General features: G+C 44.5%; 1 protein-coding gene across 3 annotated transcripts in view; it reads right to left on the minus strand.

The window, feature by feature from the left end:
- The window catches only part of kifap3a (kinesin-associated protein 3a), a 212,305-nt gene that overhangs the window by 27,121 nt on the left and 166,680 nt on the right, over positions 1-18,504 (minus strand). For all 3 annotated transcript variants that reach the window (XM_072573970.1, XM_072573968.1, XM_072573969.1), the window contains 2 exons: positions 13,852-14,041; positions 10,419-10,515 (listed from right to left, as the gene is read on the minus strand). In XM_072573970.1, the coding sequence (XP_072430071.1) occupies positions 10,419-10,515; positions 13,852-14,041 (287 nt within the window). The remainder of the gene's footprint in view (positions 1-10,418; positions 10,516-13,851; positions 14,042-18,504) is intronic.

Here is an 18,504-nt window from a genome sequence, read left to right on the forward strand (position 1 = left end):
TGTATGAAGTCATTCCTCAGCTGAAAATGTGTTGCTGGAAAAGTGCAGCAGGTCAGGCAGCATCCAAGGAGCAGGAGAATCGACGTTTCGGGCAAGAGTCCTTCTTCAGGAATGAGGAAAGTGTGCCCAGCAGGCTAAGATAAAAGTTAGGGAGGAGGGACATGGGGGAGGGGCGTTGGAAATGCAACAGGTGGAAGGAGGTCAAGGTGAGGGTGATAAGGTGAGGGTGATAAGCCGGAGTGGGGGTGGGCACGGAGTGGTCAGGAAGAAGATTGCAGGTTAAGAAAGTGGTGCTGAGTTCGAGGGTTGGGATTGAGACAAGGTGGGGGGAGGGGAAATGAGGAAACTGGAGAAATCTGAGTTCATCCCTTGTGGTTGGAGGGTTCCTAGGTGGAAGATGAGGCGCTCTTCCTCCAGCCGTCGTGTTGCTATGGTCTAGCGATGGAGGAGTCCAAGGACCTGTATGTCCTTGGTGGAGTGGGAGGGGGAGTTGAAGTGTTGAGCCACGGGGTGGTTGGGTTGGTTGGTCCGGGTGTCCCAGAGGTGTTCTCTGAAACGTTCTGCAAGTAGGCGGCCTGTCTCCCCAATATACAGGAGGCTACATCGGGTGCAGTAAATGATGTGTGTGGAGGTGCAGGTGAATTTGTGGCGGATTTGGAAAGATCCCTTGGGGCCTTGAAGGGAAGTAAGGGGGGAGGTGTGGGCGCAAGTTTTGCATTTCTTGCGGTTGCAGGGGAAGGTGCCGGGAACGGAGGTTGGGTTGGTGGGTGGTGTGGACCTGACGAAGGAGTCACGGAGGGAGTGGTCTTTTCGGAACACTGATAGGGGAAGGGGAGGGAAATATATATCCTGGTGGTGGGGTCCATTTGGAGGTTGCGGAAATGACGACGGACGATACAATGTATATGGAGGTTGGTGGGGTGGTAGGTGAGGATCAGTGGGGTTCTGTCCTGGTGGCGATTGGAGGGGCGGGGCTCAAGGGCGGAAGAACGGGAAGTGGAGGAGATGCGGTGGAGAGCATCGTCGACCACGTCTGGGGGAAATTGCGGTCTTTGAAGAAGGAGGCCATCTGGGTTGTTCGGTATTGGAACTGGTCCTCCTGGGAGCAGATGCGGCGGAGACAAAGGAATTGGGAATATGGGATGGTGTTTTTACAGGGGACAGGGTGGGAGGAGGTGTAAAAACAATGACTGCAGATGCTGGAAACCAGATTCTGGATTAGTGGTGCTGGAAGAGCACAGCAGTTCAGGCAGCATCCAAGGAGCTTCGAAATCGATGTTTCGGGCAAAAGCCCTTCATCAGGAATAAATGCAGTGAGCCTGAAGCATGGGGAGATAAGCTAGAGGAGGGTGGGGGTGGGGAGAAAGGAGCATAGAGTACAATGGGTGAGTGGGGGAGGGGATGAAGGTGATAGGTCAGAGAGGAGAGGGTGGAGTGGATAAGTGGAAAAGGAGATAGGCAAGTAGGACAAGTCCGGACAAGTCATGGGGACAGTGTTGAGCTGGAAGTTTAGAACTAGGGTGAGGTGGGGGAAGGGGAAATGAGGAAACTGTGGAGGTGTAGTCTAGATAGCTGTGGGAGATTTACTATAAACCGACCGACTCCCACAGCTACCTAGACGACACCTCGATGCTCTCCACCGCATCTCAACTTCCCGCTCCTCCACCCTTGAGCCCCGCCCCTCCAATCGCCACCAGGACAGAACCCCACTGGCCCTCACCTACCACCCCACCAATCTCCATATACATCGTATCATCCATCGTCATTTCCGCCACCTCCAAACGGACCCCACCACCAGGGATATATTTCCCTCCCCTATCAGCGTTCCGAAAAGACCACTCCCTCCGTGATTCCCTCGTCAGGTCCACACCCCCCTCCAACCCAACCTCCACTCCCGGCACCTTCCCCTGCAAGAAATGCAAAACTTGCACCCACACCTCCCCCCTTACTTCCCTCCAAGGCCCCAAGGCCCCATATCCGCCACAAATTCACCTGCGCCTCCACACACATTTACTGCTTCCGCTGCACCCAATGTGGCCTTCTCTATATTGGGGAGACAGGCCACCTACTTGTGGAATGTTTCAGAGAACACCTCTGGGACACTCGGACCAACCAACCCAACCACCCCGTGGCTCAACACTTCAACTCCCCCTCCCATTCCACCAAGGGCATGCAAGTCCTTGGACTCCTCCATCGCCAGACCATAGCAACACGACAGCTGGAGGAAGAGCGCCTCATCTTCCGCCTAGGAACCCCTCTAACCACAAGGGATGAACCCAGATTTCTCCAGTTTCCTCATTTCCCCTCCCCCCACCTTGTCTCAGTCCCAACCCTCCGACTCAGCACCACCTTCCTAACCTGCAATCTTCTCCCTGACCTCTCCGCCCCGCCCCCATTCCGGCCTATCACCCTCACCTTAACCTCCTTCGACCTATCGCATATCCAACACCCCTCCCCCAAGTCCCGCCTCCCTATCGTTTATCTTAGCCTGCTTGGCACACTTTCCTCATTCCTGAAGGGCTTATGCCCGAAACGTCGATTCTCCTGCTCCTTGGATGCTGCCTGACCTGCTGTGCTTTTCCAGCAACACATTTTCAGCTCTGATCTCCAGCATCTGCAGTCCTCACTTTCTCCTTGAAGTCACTCCTCAGCCTCCCATGCTCCAGCCCCAGAATTAGCCCAACCTATTCAGCTTCTGCCTGCACCTCAAACACTCCAATCCTGGCAACATCCCTGTAAGTCTTTTCTGAACCCTCTCAAGTTTTACAACATCCTTCCTATAGCAGGGAGACCAGAATTACACACAATATTCCAAAAGCGTTCTCACCAATGTCCTGTACAGATGCAACATGACATACTACCTCCTACACTCAATGCACTGACCAATAAACAAAAGCATACCAAATGCCTTCTTCACTATCCTATCTACCTGCCACTCCACTTTCAAGGAGCTATGAATTTGCACTCCAAGGTCTCTTGGTTCAGCAACACTCCCAAGGACCTTACCATTCAGTGTATAAGTCCTGCCCTGATTTGCCTTTCCAAAGTGCAGCACCTCACATTTATCTAAATTAAACTCCATCTGCCACTCCTTGGTCCATTGGCCCATCTTATCTAGATCCCATTGTACTTTGAGATAAACTTCTTTACTGTCCACTACACCTCCAATTTTGGTGTCATCTGCAAACTTCCTAACCACACCTCCTTTTTCACATCTAAATCATTTATATAAATGACGAAAAGTAGTGGACCCAGCACCGATCCTTGTGGAACACCACTAGTCACAGGCCTCCAGTCTGAACAGCAACCCTCCACTACTACCCTCTGTTCCCACCCCTCTTTGAGCCAGTTCTGTATCCAAATGGCTCATTCTTCCTTTATTCCATGTGATCTAACCTTGCTAACCAGTTTACCATGAGGAACCTTGTCAAACGCCTTACTGAAGTCCATATCGATCACATCTACCACTTTGTCCTCATCGATCCTTTCTGTTGCTTCTTCAAATGACTCAATCAAGTTAGAGACACAGTTTCCCATGCACAAAGCCATGCTGACTATCCCCAGTCTTTGCATTTCCAAATACATGTAAATCCCATCCCCCAGGATTCCCTCTAACAACTTGCCCACCACTGATGTCAGGCTCACCAGTCTGTAGTTCCCTGGATTTTCCTTACCACCTTTCTTAAATAGTGGCACACCATATTAGCCAACCTCCAATTTTCTGGTACCTCGCCCGTGGCTATCGATGATACAAATATCTCTAGCATCACTTCCCTAGCTTCCACAGAGGTCGAGGGGATTCATCTACCTTTATGCATTTTAAGATGCCCAGCACCACCTGCTCTGTACTATGGACATTTTTTAAGATATTGCAATTTATTTCCCCACATTCTCTATCTTCCATATCCTTCGCCACAGTAAACCCTGATGCAGAATATTTGTTTAGTATCTCCCCTGTTTCCTGTGGTTTCACACCAAGGCAGCCTTACTGATCTTTAAAGGGGCCTAATCTCTCCCTAATTACTCTTTTGTCTTAAAGTATGTGTAGAATCCCTTCGGATTCTCCTTAACCTTATTTGCCAAAGCTGTCTCATATCTCCTTTTCACACTCCTGATTTCCCTCTTAAGTATACTCCTACGGCCTTTATACTCTTCTAGAAATTCACTCAATCCCTGCTGTCTACACCTGACATATGCTTTCTTCTTATTCTTGACCAAAACCTAATTTTTTCTCGTCATCCAGCATTCCCTTTCACTCTAACAGGAACATACTGCCTCTCGACTCTCCATACCTCATTTTTGAAGGCTTCCCATTTTCCAGCCGTCCATTTAAAAGTGAACATCCACCCCCAAACAATTTTTGAAAGTTGGAAACAAAAATTAATCTGCAATCACTTTTGATACCGTTATGGATGCACAATTCTAGTACAAGATAAATGACATAAGGCTTATAAAATTGTACATGATGAATAATACTTTGCATTCTTATAGCAGCTTGAACACAATAAAGATCTAAGTTGCTTCATAAGGGTATTTTCAAGTAAAATTTGACACCAAGATAAGTCAGCAATATTAGTGAAGATGGTCAAACGTTTAGTCTCAACTGTAAGTCTTCAGGAGCATTTTAAAGTAGAAAAGTGAGATACAGAAGGGGAAAGATGTAAAGAGGGAATTCCAGAGATTAAATTCTAGACAAATCATGGAATAGTGTGTTATGGTGAAATGATTAAAATTCAGAATACTCAAGAGATCAAAATTAGAGATGCGCAGATATTTAAAGTGTTTTGAAGTTTTTAAATAACTCTGCTGCCATTTAACCCTTAGTTTTAATATTTATTTACTGTTACATTAAGACAAATTGAGTTTCAGAAATACTAAACTTGCTGGATAGCATCTAACAATTAACAATAATGGTTGATACTAAAATAAACTTCAACTTATTACAAACTGCCTTGGTTATTATCAATAGTGTTGCTCCTAATACAGTTTGCTTCTGAAACTTCCATGATGAAGCACTTTAAATAGTTTCAGAAATTGCCATTTATACCTGAAATGGATAAAATAATCATTCAGAAGATGCAAGTAATCCTGGATTTCTGGGTATTCAGATTAAGAGTAAGGTGTTAAGAATATATTTTTTCTTCCTATTTTCTCAATCTCTCTCAATGGTTTGATTCTTGCCTGAGACATACCCCACAAGTATCAGCAGCCTCCAAAACCTGCCAAGTTGTCAGGATTGCTATTCTTCAGGTTTGAGCACAGGTCAGTGTTTTTCAAAGTTTTGAAGAAACTTTTTCAACAGAAAAGTAATGGCACAATATCCATCCAAATAATAACATAAAATACTTGGAATATCTGTATAAAGTTGTATTTTGGCACTTGCGCTTTAGTTTGAATACTTTGATAATGAATAAAATAAGGCTACACTCAAGTATACCACAGCCATTGTAACTGCAGATCTACGAGGTGATTATTCTGTCACTATGCGAGATCCTCCATGCATGCTAGACGAAGGGACCTGTCCACTCTGCGCCACAACACTTGGCAGCTGCATTTTACTGTTGAGTGTGTGGTGCTGGAAAAGCATAGCCGGCCAGGCAGCATCCAAGGAGCAGGAGAATAGACGTTTCGGGCATAAGTTCTTTGTCAGGAATGAGGCTTAGGGACCAGGGTGCTGAGAAATAAATGGTGGGAGTGAGGGGGGAGGGGGGAAGAGGGGGGGGGGGGGTGGGGGGATGTGAGGTGAGGCTGGGGGAAGGTAGCTGAGAATGAGATAGGTCGATGAATGTGGAGGTGAAGGTGATATCACGTGTTGAATTCATTGATTCGGGAGCAGAGGGGGTTGAAGGTGAGGCCTTTGCTAAGGACTGATTGGTTGTTCATTTCATTCCCTACTCAAGGTCCAAACCCACTTCTACCCTCCCGTCCTTTGTGTGCTTAAGCTATTTCTCAGGCCCCTTGGTAATTCTTTACTGACCTTGTTTGAGATCCACTGACCAAAATATAAACAAGCTTTAAAAATTGTAGTTTCTCATCAGTACTCTGCCCCTTTTAAAAGTTTGGTTTTGGATGTGGGCTTTGTTAGCAAGGTGAGTATTTATTACTGAAATCCCAACTGCCATTAACTGTTGGTTAGCCAAATTGGCTCTTTAGAGGGTGGGCTAGAAAAGTCATTTTGGGAAACAAGGAAACAGCAACAAGTTTGAAAAAGTATTTTGTATCTGTCTTCACTACAGAAGACAAAAAATATCAAGATAAGAGATTAAGCAGTGTTATGGTAACTCCAAGTAAAATGGAAGGAGAAAGAAGAGGGAGTGTTGATGGTTTTTGGAAGCAGGCAGGAAAGTGCAGTTGAAATCACAATCAGATCATCTATGGTCTCACTGAATGGTGAAACAGGCTCGAGGGGCTAAAAGGCTAATTAGTGCTTCTAATTCTTACACACTTGTGTTAGATTATAACAAATCATGAAGAGCTCACGAAAAACATGTATCTTTCATAAAATAAAATGAAGATTTCCAAGTACGTTAACCTACAAACGATGCATGAACAAGCACAAACAAGGACAACTGTCTAAATAATTTACACAAATTTCTCAAATTATTAATTGTAAGCTTACTTATCATGCCTATTTCTACGGCTTATTCCCACTAATTTGCTGTATGGCAATAATTAGTTTGAACAAATGGAGACCCTTTAGTAAATACAATTATATTTCATAAAGATCCCAGTACTCCCAGGCGCTCAATAAAAGGTAATACATTGCACTTCTTTGTTGCAGTCTGGTTGAGTAATATTTCTCAATAAATTCACTGATGCTCTAAGTTCATCACTCTTATTCCTGACATTCCTGGAATTGAAACAGACACACTTTAATCCATTCCTAAAGTTCTGAGATTCATAGACAAGAGCATCTAGATATCTCTGCAGCTTGGAATCCTCCAACAATTCCCACCAAGGTAAACGACTTTACACATTACACTGCCCATGTCATATTACATCAAGATTTTTGCCCACCCACTCATCCAATAGTCTGTATCCTTGGTATGTCATCTTCAAAACAATCATTCCAACCTATCTTGGTGTTCACCTCCAAATATAGCTAACATGCCTACAAACCCCTCATTAATATCAATTGTAAAAAGTTCAGCACCCAGCAGAGATACCTGCAAGACCCCATTCATCACATCCTAAGAAAGAGCCATTATGCATACTATAATTTTCTGCCAGCCACCTGACACTTATCCATATTCGAATGTCACCCCCTTCAAGTGCAAGACTTGTACAATAATCTTTTATATTGGAACCTTGTTAAACAGATGCTAGAGATCAAATTACAGACTTTGCCACTGCTTCTCTACTGATCCCCCACCCTGCCTTATATCTCTATTCACTTCAGCTAGTTCAGCTTTCATACCCAAAAAAAATCCACTTAAACTTAAAATATAAGATTTAAACCCACTCTTTGCCCTTTCAAGCTGAATGTAAATTCAATTATATTATGGTCAATGCCACAGAAAAGTTCCCTGAAGACATTAATTCTGCCAATTATCAATAATAGGTCTTGAATAGCCTGATCCCCTGTTGGCTCTAAGAAACTCTCTCAAAAGCATTCTATGAATTCCTCAACAAAGCTATAATTACCATGCTGATTTTTCCAGTTCATATGTAGATTAAAATCATCTATGATTACTGCCATTCTTTTATCAAAAGCATCCAATATTTCTTCTTACATACTTCTTGCCACTTGTGTTTACTGTTGGGATTATCTGGATAAATTTTTACCCCCACACTATTCCTCATCTCCACCCAAACCAATTCTACATCCTGAACTGAAGTCACCTCTAACAATTGCACTGATATCACCTTTGATTAAGAGTGCTACCTGTCCATATTTACCTATCTTCCTATGCATCTTGAATACCATATGCCCCAAAATTACCAGAATTTAGTCCTCATCATCCTACGGTAGTGTTTCCATAATTGCTACCAGATCATATTTAATAATTTCAAATGTCTACTTCACAATTCATCAAATGTTCTTAGATAGCATCATCCAAACCAACAACACTAGCATCCACAGGGACAACAGCAGCAAATACATGCGATCTGACTTGGAAGTGTATCTTTGTTCCTTCAGTGTTGCGACGTCAAACTCCTGGAACTCTCACCCTAACAGCACAGTGTATATCTGAACTAAATGGATTGCAGCGGTTCAAGGCGGCAGTTCACCGGCACATTCTCAAGAGTAACAAGGGATGGGCATTAAATACTGGTCCAGTCAGATTTTTAAAAATGTATTCAGATACAGTTTGATTTTTTTTTAAGTACCATTTTGTAGCATCTCGTCTTGACAGCTAAGATCTTCTTAGATTCTCTCTTTCAGCCAAATTCTGACCTTCATTTTCGATATGAGTATTTTTCTTTCTTGCCTCCACTCTATCACTTGATTTGTTATATATCTCTGCATGTCACTCATTGCCACAGTGCCTGGGACTGTGCATTTGCCAATAAGGACAGCCTGGGAGCCAGGAAGCCATCTGCCTCTCCTCCACGTTCCCCCCAGCTCAGAGGTCCTCCTTGTCATGCTTGCCACCCCCACCACCTTTTCCCCTGGGTCCTCCTGATCTCTCCACCACCATGTTCCAATCCTTTACCATCCCCTTCTAGCCACATCTCAGTGCTCATATGCAGTTCAATCCCATGCATGCATTTTATGTCAGCAAACACAGTCTTGTTATATTTATACAAGTTTGAACCCTCACTCTTTAGTTGAATGCTCGATCTACTTCCATGGTTGTGCAGTTTGTGAGAACACCAGTCCGAGCAATGTTCAGGTATAAACTGCCCTGAAAGTACTGATCTCACATTTCCCACTTTTAGTGTCAGTCTTCCATCAACTGGGACTCACTTCTCTCACACTAGTCTTTGGGTCACACATTTACTTTTATAATCTTAATCATCCTACGTCAACTTGTACACAAATCAGGTATCCTCAAATTTGGCTGCACCAGGAAATTTGTTGCCATCCATTACCAACTCTATGATGTCATACAATGCAATCTTCATCAGCAAAATGAGGACAAATCCTATCTTAGTTAAATCTACAGTCAACCAAGGCTGTGTCAATGAACCAGCTCTCACCTTCACTTTTCTCGTGAGATGCAAAACATCTCCACTAAATTGCACAAAAGTGTAAGAATAATACACAAAACAAAGGAAACTGCTCAATCTCCAGAGCCTAAAACTAAAACTTCTCCAATGTCAGTAATACAACTTTAATAGTTAAATGATGTTTGTGTGCATTCACTTAGCCAGCTGAGCATTATTTCATTGTGGATTCCTTTTCTGAAGCATATGAGAAAATAGGCCCTTCAGAAATTGTCAGGAAAATTAACATCCTCTTCCAACCAGCTCCTACAGCAAAACATCTCCCCCAACTGAACTGGATCAATTATGAGATACTGGAAGATATGGACCATTTTCCACATCTTGGGAGTTTCCTCTTATACAAAGGAAGACAGACAACAAAATTCATCCTTGCTTCCAATGTAGCAGCTCAAAGTCCAGCCAGTTAAGGAAAATAGAATTTGGGAACCAAAAACTCAAACCTCAGACTAAGATGATCATTTACAGGCAGCAGTCGTCAATGTGCTCTTATATACTTCAAGGTTTGAATAATGTGACACCAATCTCATGAAGAAATTCCTTGGAAGTTGGTCATGTGTAGACAACACCCAGCGGTCAACAGAAGTGTTTTAGGAATGTCTACAAAGAATTTCTGAAGAAGTCAAACATACAAAATAAACCTAACATATGGAAAAGCCTAATTCAAGAGGAATAATGTATTGTAAGACTACCTCAAAATGTACAGAGGTGAGGTTGGAGTAAATGCATAAACCTCCAAACAACCCATCTACTCACTTCTCAAGCACCATCTTCCACACATGATATCTGTTGAACAAGCATTGGACATTTCAGCTAATTTAGAACCAATCAAACCAGAGTGGGAGCAAGTTATCCTTGAGTAGAAGGAAGTGCACAAAAATCCAAACTCACAGCTGGGTTCTGGAGGTTGTCTGTGAAGCTGAGTAAATTATCCCATGTACTTGACTTAAGCTATTTATTGAACATAATCCTATAGTGTTTCCAATTTTTACTTATGCTGAAGAGAAAAATATTCAAACCTTTAAAATTAACAATTAAGTGCTGAAATACCTTCGTGTTCCAATTTCTGATTCTTATTTCTACAAAGAAGCTGACATGTTATTTCTACAATAATAGAAATAACATTTCTTAAGAAATAGCAAGCATAAACCAACATCTGTATCCTACAGGATAAATTAATTACAAAATAAATTTGCATCAATTGTGCTCCAGATGATTCTGTAATTTTCTGTCACAGCAGCTAAGCATACCTGCTAAATGGATGCTGTCCAATCAAGTCACCATTTTGAAATTGGTAGTCACTCAAGAAATCTGGACTAATAGATCCATCAGGGGGTAAGAGTCCATCTACAAACAGTGTTAAAAAATATTCATCATTGACTATTGTTGAGTTTTGTTTTACATCTTCCAAGACTGGTAACTTAATCAAGTCATACATATTGCCACTTTAATGAAATACAAGGACATACTAGAATATATTACCTTTGCCGCCATGGCGGCACATAATAAGTTTCAAAGGTGAACTATCTTGCAAACAATGAAAGGGGTAGAAGGAAATAATCAGGCAGAAATTAATCATGCTCTTTCGAATATTTCCAGGTTTCATGTTTAATTGGGTCACAATTCTTTGCAGGGTCTTGGCTTTCCTATCGTTACCCCATTCTTGTATGGCACTACAGACCTTTGCAGCAGAGTAGCCTTTGCTACTTGGAGTCATAGCTGATACAGCATCAGGTAGGAAGCTGGCACTTGCCCACAGTGATCATAAATAAAATGTATAGAATTGATTGAGCAAAGAAAATCAGAATGTTTTCTGTTTTAATAAATAAGTAAGGAGCAAAAGGATAACCCAGGAGCCAGTGGGGCGAGAGCAACCAAAAGATAACTTCAGTGCAGAGACACAGTGTCCTTAATGAATACCCTGCACTGGTTCCCACTAAAGAAGGATATGAAGTAGGCATTATAGTTCAAGTAGGAGTGAGAAATACTGTTTGAATAAACATCAAAAGGCAGAAACATTATGGTACTGAAGCAGCTTTGTATAGATAAATTATCTGACCAGAATAAAACATTCCTTGGAAATGTATCTAAATGAGGTAAATGAGCAAACAGCAGAGGTTTTAACCATTGTTCTCCAATTTTTCTCTGGCTCCAGAACATGGTGTCAGAGGATAGGAAGATCACTAACATTATACTACATTATTGGAGTGTTAATACATATAACTCCAGGCCAGTCAAATTATAGTAAAATAAAAATTCTTAGTATTATCAGTTGAGATGCACAGGTTAATAAAAGACAATAATCATTGATATACTAAGCGAAGACTGTGACAAACTAGTTTGATTGAATTTTTGAAGTAACAAAAAGAGCCAGTGATGGCAGTGATTTGGTCATTCAGTAATCTGCATGAATTTTAGAAGGCTGTTGACAAGGGTTGATGTGGCAGAGTGATTGGTAAATTAAAAGCTCTTGGGATCCAAGGGAAAATGGCATATTTAATCCAAAACTGGTTCGGTGACAGGAAGCAAACGGTCACACAAATTGAATATTTTTGATACTGGAAGGCTGTACCCAGAGAAAAACCAGAGACTCACTGTTAAGGTCCCTTGCTATTTGTGGTATTGATCAGTAATGGCATTTGATTCAGTGCCACAAAATAGAGTTGTGGGAAAAGAAAACATCATTCATGGAATAAAATAAACTATATCAATGTGGAAACAAATTTGGTTGATGAATAGGAAACAGAGTAATGATTAATGGGCAGCTTTCAGGCTGGAGGAAGGTTTAGATTACTTACAGTGTGGAAACAGGCCCTTCGGCCCAACAAGTCCACACCGACCCGCCGAAGCGCAACCCATCCATACCCCTAACCTAACACGACAGGCAATTTAGCCTGGCCAATTCACCTGACCTGCACATCTTTGGTGCTGTGGGAGGAAACCAGAGCACCTGGAGGAAACCCATGCAGACACTGGGAGAATGTGCAAACTCCACACAGTCAGTCGCCTGAGGCGGGAATTGAACCCGGGTCTCTGGCGCTGTGAGGCAGCAGTGCTAACCACTGTGCCACCATGCTGCCCACGGTATTGAGTGAACACAATACTGACCTACAAGGGTACATTAGACAAAGGTGGTGTTTTGGGATTTTAAAAATGTGTTGGCGGAGTGGGAGGGGGAGTTAAAGTGTTCAGCCACGGGGTGGTTGGGTTGGTTGGTACAGGTGCCCCAGAGGTGTTCTTTGAAACATTCCACAAGTAGGCGGCCTGTCTCCCCAATGTAGACAGGCTGCCTACTTGCGGAACATTTCAACCTCCCCGTGGCTGAACACTTTTAACTCCACTCCGCCAGGACATGCAGGTCCTTGGCCTCCTCCATTGCCAGACCATGGCAACACGACGCCTGGAGGAAGAGCGCCTCATCTTCCGCCTAGGAACCCTCCAACCACAAGGGATGACTGCAGATTCTCCAGCTTTCTCATTTCCCCTCACCCCACCTTTTCTCAGTCCCAACCCTCAGACCCAGCACTGCCTTCTTGACCTGCAATCTTCTACCCGACCTCTCCACCCCCACCCCCTCTCGGGTCTATCACCCTCACCTTAACCTCCTTCCACCTATTGTATTCCCAATGCCCCTCCCCCAAGTCCCTCCTCCCTACCTTTTATCTTAGCCTGCTTGGCACACCCTCCTCATTCCTGAAGAAGGGCTTATGCCCGAAACATCGATTCTCCTGTTCCTTTGATGCTGCCTGACCTGCTGCGCTTTTCCAGCAACACATTTTTAAGCTCTGATCTCCAGCATCTGCAGTCCTCACTTTCTCCTAGGTGTTTTGGGATTGTCAGCTTTTGAGAAAGTGGATCATAAGAAGCTAGAGGGCAAAATTAAATCATTTGGGATAGGGGGTGATGCATTGGCATCAGAGGCTATTAGGTGACAGACAGGAAATAGAGTGGGAATAAATGGGCCTTTTACAGAGTGAGAGGCACTGACAAGTGGAGTGCTCCAAAGATCAGTGCTTAGGTCCCAGCTATTCACAGTATGTGTATGAATGAACTTCCATATTTAGCGTTGAGGTGAAACCAGAAAGGACTGAAAGTTAAGAAGATGATGCAAGGAGGTTTCAAGGTGATTTAGACAAGTTGAGCAGCTGGACAAACATATGGCAGAAGCAGTACAATGCAGCTATTTGTAAAATTATACACTTTGCCGTGAAAAACAGAAACTAACAGTATTATCTAAACGGTGACATATTGGGATGTGTGGGTGCACAAAGGGAACTGGGTGTCCTTGTACACCAGTAAGTGAAAGTAGGCAGTTGCAGCAACAATTAAAATGGCAAAGGTACACTGGCCTTCATTGCAAGAAGATTTGAGCTCAGAAGAAGGAATGTCTTACTACTGTGGGTTTCCTCCAGATTCCCCTCTCAGTCTGATGATGTGCAGATTAGCTGGAGTGGCCAGTTAAATTGCCCATAGTCTCTAGGAATGTGCTGACAAGATAGATTATCCATGGTAAATGTAGGATTACGGGAATAGGGTAGAGGGCCAGGACTGGGTGAGTTGCTCTTCAAAGGGTTGGTAATGATTTGATGGACTGAATGGCCTCTTTTCACATTGTAGGGATTCTATGATTAATTTCCAAAAATTACTTAAGACATCATTGTCAAGCATACACTGTTTTCTCACCTGCATTGTAGAAGAGGTCAGGTCTTTCAAGAATGTCTCCTTCATGGATATAAGTCTCTATCTCATCATCACCATAAATGCAGGGCTCACTTTCATCCATCTGGCGGTTCTCCACCATTTCCAGCCACTGAGAGTTGTGCCAGCGAAACTTCTCACTTTGAATTTTTTTGGCCCATTCTTCATCATATTCCTGTCAGAATATAAAGCATGCTGTATGTGAGAAGTGAGGTATGCTTCCTCAGGTATAAAGTATGGACACATTGTATCCTGGAAAGGGAGAAGCATTACTTCCAAAAAACTGAGAGAACAAAAACTGGTTACTTACCAGTAACCTCTCGCATCTTTCAGGAATGCGCGGAATTTAGATATCATTTGGCAAACTTATGGGTGGTGGCTAGTTCTTCTCAAAAATATATAAACTGAACTCTGACTTTTAACTTGATAAATATCATCAAACTGAAGATTAGTGCTTCAAATTAGTTATTCAACACTTCGCCCTTCTCTGCTATTGTAAATTTAAGTTACCTTACCCTCAGTGTTCCTTGATTAGCTCTATTAGGTATACCCATGTCCTATGGACTGACCAAATGTGAAACACAAACATTTAAAATATCTAAAAGTTTCATGTCATTCATTAAAAACACAAATCAACTAAGTTCATTTTTTTTAAGATGAGGATTTTAATAATTCAGAATAAAGTCAGTGTGTAGACAGGCCTATGACGGGCAAAGCCACTTTAGATTTAGTACTGGGTAACGAGCCTGGCCAGGTGTTAGATTTGGAAGTAGGTGAGCACTTTGGAGACAGCGATCACAATTCTGTCAGGTTTACTTTAGTGATGGAAAGGGATAGGTGTAATCCACCGAGCAAGAGTTACAGCTGGGGGAAAGGAAATGATGATGCAATTAGGACAGATTTAGGAAGCATAGAATAGGGAAGGAAACTGCAGGGGATGAGCACATTAAAAATGTGGAGCTTATTCAAGGAAAAGCTCCTGTGTGTCCTAGATAAGTATGTACCTGTCAGGCAGGGAGGAAGATATAGAACACATGAGCCGTGTTTATTAAGGAAGTGGAATGCCTGGTGATGATGAAGATGAAGAAGACGAAGAAGAAGAAGACGAAGAAGAAGAAGACGACGAAGAAGACGACGAAGAAGAAGAAGACGACGAAGAAGACGAAGAAGAAGAAGAAGACGAAGAAGAAGAAGAAGACGAAGACGAAGACGAAGACGAAGACGAAGAAGACGAAGAAGAAGACGAAGAAGAAGACGAAGAAGAAGAAGACGAAGAAGAAGAAGACGAAGAAGAAGAAGAAGAAGACGAAGAAGAAGACGAAGAAGAAGACGAAGAAGAAGACGAAGAAGAAGACGAAGAAGAAGACGAAGAAGAAGACGAAGAAGAAGAAGAAGAAGAAGAAGAAGAAGAAGAAGAAGAAGAAGAAGAAGAAGAAGAAGAAGAAGAAGAAGAAGAAGAAGAAGAAGAAGAAGAAGAAGAAGGCTTATGTTAGGACAAAATGTGAAAATGCAGTTAGGGCAGGCCAGGTGAATTGGCCATGCTAAATTGCCCATAGTGTTAGGTAAGGGGTAGATGTAGGGGTATGGGTGGGTTACGCTTCGGCGGGGCGGTGTGGACTTGTTGGGCCGAAGGGCCTGTTTCCACACTGTAAGTAATCTAATCTAATCTAATAAAAAAACAAGGAAGTCAGGAAAGACCGAAAAAGAGAGCTCAGAAGAGCCAGGAGGAGACATGAGAAGTTGTTGGTGGATAGGATCAGGGTTAACCCGAAGGCTTTCCATAGATATGTCAGGAATAAAAGAATGACGAGAATTAAATTAGGGCCAATCAAGGATAATAGTGGGAATTTGTGTGTGGAGTCAGAGGAGATAGGGGAAGCACTAAATAAATATTTTTCGACAGTGTTCACTATAGAAAATGAAAATGTTGGCGAGGAAGATACAGAGATACTTGCATCTAGACTAGAAGAGATTAAGGTTCACAAGGAAGAGGTATTAGAAATACTGCAGTGTGTGAAAACAGACAAGTTCCCTGGGCCGGATGGGATCTATCCTAGGATCCTCTGGGAAGCAAGGGAAGGGATTGCCGAGCCTTTGGCACTGATCTTCAAATCATCATTGTCTACAGGAATAGTGCCTGAGGACTGGAGGATAGCAAATGTGGTTCCCTTGTTCAAAAAGGGTAGTAGAGACAACTCTGGTAATTACAGACCAGTGAGTCTCACTGCAGTTGTTGGTAAAGTGTTGGAAAAGGTTATAAGAGATAGGATTTATAACCATCTAGAAAATAATACTCTGATCAGGGATAGTCAGCATGGTTTTGTGAAGGGTAGATCGTGCTTAATGAATCTTATTGAGTTTTTTGACAAAGTGACCAAACAGGGAGATGAAAGTAAACAGGTTGATGTGGTGTATATGGATTTCAGCAAGGTGTTCGATAAGGTTCCCCACAGTAGGCTATTATACAAAATGTGGAGGAATGGGATTGTGGGAGACATAGCAGTTTGGATCAGTAATTGGCTTGCTGAAAGAAAACAGAGGGTTGTAGTTGATGGAACATGTTCATCTTGGTGTCCAGTTACTAGTGGCGTACCGCAAGGGTCGGTGTTGGGTCCACTGCTGTTCGTCATTTTTATAAATGACCTGGATGAGGGCTTAGAAGGGTGGGTTAGTAAATTTGCGGACGACACTAAGGTCTGTGGAGTTGTGGATAGTGACGAAGGATGTAGTAGGTTGCAGAGAGACATAGATAGGATGCAGAGCTGGGCTGAGCGGTGGCAAATGGAGTTTAATGTGGAACAGAGTCCCGTGGAGATGACAATAGCAGGGACAGGGTCCCCGTGGCTGCAACAATATCAGGAACAGAGCGCCCGTGGGGGTGGCAATAGTAGGAACTGAGTCCCCAATGATGGCAATAACAGGAACTGAGCCCCCAATGATGGCAATAACAGGAACAGGGTCCCCTGAGGGCGACAATAGCAGGAACAGGGTCCCCGTGGAGATGGCAATAGCAGGAACAGGGTCCCGTGACGGCAGCAATAGCAGGAACAGGGTCCTGTGGAGGTGACAATAGCAGGAACAGGGTCCCAATGGAGATGGCAGTAGCAGGAACTGGGTCCCATGGAGATAGCAGTAGCAGGAAAAGGGTCCCATGGAGATGGCAGTAGCAGGAACTGGGTCCCATGGAGATAGCAGTAGCAGGAAAAGGGTCCCATGGAGATGGCAGTAGCAGGAACTGGGTCCCATGGAGATGGCAATAGCAGGAACTGGGTCCCATGGAGATGGCAATAGCAGGAACTAGGTCCCATGGAGATGGCAATAGCAGGAACTGGGTCCCATGGAGATGGCAATAGCAGGAACTGGGTCCCCCGTGATGGCGGCAATAGCAGGAACTGGGTCCCCCGTGATGGCAGCAATAGCAGGAACAGGGTCCCCACAGAGATGGCAATAGCAGGAACAGGAACCCCGTGATGGCGGCAATAGCAGGAACAGGGTCCCCCGTGAAGGCGAAAATAGCAGGGACAGGGTCCCCCGTGGTGGCGACAATAGCAGAGACAGGGTCCCCCGTGGTGGCGACAATAGCAGAGACAGGGTCCCCCGTGGAGATGGCAATAGCAGGAACAGGGTACCAGTGGGAGCGGCAATAGCAGGGACAGGGTCTCCGTGGAGGTGACAATAGCAGGAACAGGGTCCCAGTGGAGATGGCAATAGCAGGAACAGGGTCCCCGTGGGAGCGGCAATAGCAGGAACAGGGACCCCGTGGAGGCGACAATAGCAGGGACAGGGACCCTGTGGAGGCGACAATAGCAGGGACAGGGACCCAGTGGAGGCGACAATAGCAGGAACAGGGACCCCGTGGAGGCGACAATAGCAGGAACAGGGTCCCCGTGGAGATGGCAATACCAGGAACAGGGTCCCCGTGGAGATGGCAATAGCAGGAACAGGGCCCCCGTGGGAGCGGCAATAGCAGGAACAGGGTCCCCGTGGAGGCGACAATAGCAGGAACAGGGTCCCCGCGGGAAGGACAATAGCAGGAACAGGGTCCCCGCGGGAAGGACAATAGCAGGAACAGGGTCCCCGCGGAAAGGACAATAGCAGGAACAGGGTCCCCGCGGGAAGGACAATAGCAGGAACAGGGTTCCCGTGGGGGGCGACAATAGCAGGAACAGGGTCCCCGCAGGGGGGACAATAGCAGGAACAGGGTCCCCGTGGAGGCGACAATAGCAGGAACAGTGTCCCCGCGGGGGGGACAATAGCAGGAACAGGGTCCCCCCGGGGGGGGGGACAATAGCAGGAACAGGGTCCCCCCGGGGGGGACAATAGCAGGAACAGGGTTCCCGTGGGGGGTGACAAAAGCAGGAACAGGGTCCCCCGTGGGGGGCGACAATAGCAGAAACAGGTTCCCCTAGGGGGTGACAATAGCAGGAACAGGGTCCCCCGCGGGGGCGACAATAGCAGGAACAAGGCCCCTGTGGGGGCGGCAATAGCAGGAACAGGGTCCCCCGTGGGGGCGACCTTAGCAGGAACAGCCTGCCCTCGCTGTGCTTTCATTTATATTTAATAAAATTTTTAACAGGACTTAGAGATCTTGTTTGGATAATCAATGGCTCAATAATGGAGGTTGTTCTGTACACTGCT

This window comes from Chiloscyllium punctatum, chromosome 7 (assembly GCF_047496795.1).
Source record: "Chiloscyllium punctatum isolate Juve2018m chromosome 7, sChiPun1.3, whole genome shotgun sequence".
Lineage (NCBI taxonomy): Eukaryota > Metazoa > Chordata > Chondrichthyes > Orectolobiformes > Hemiscylliidae > Chiloscyllium > Chiloscyllium punctatum.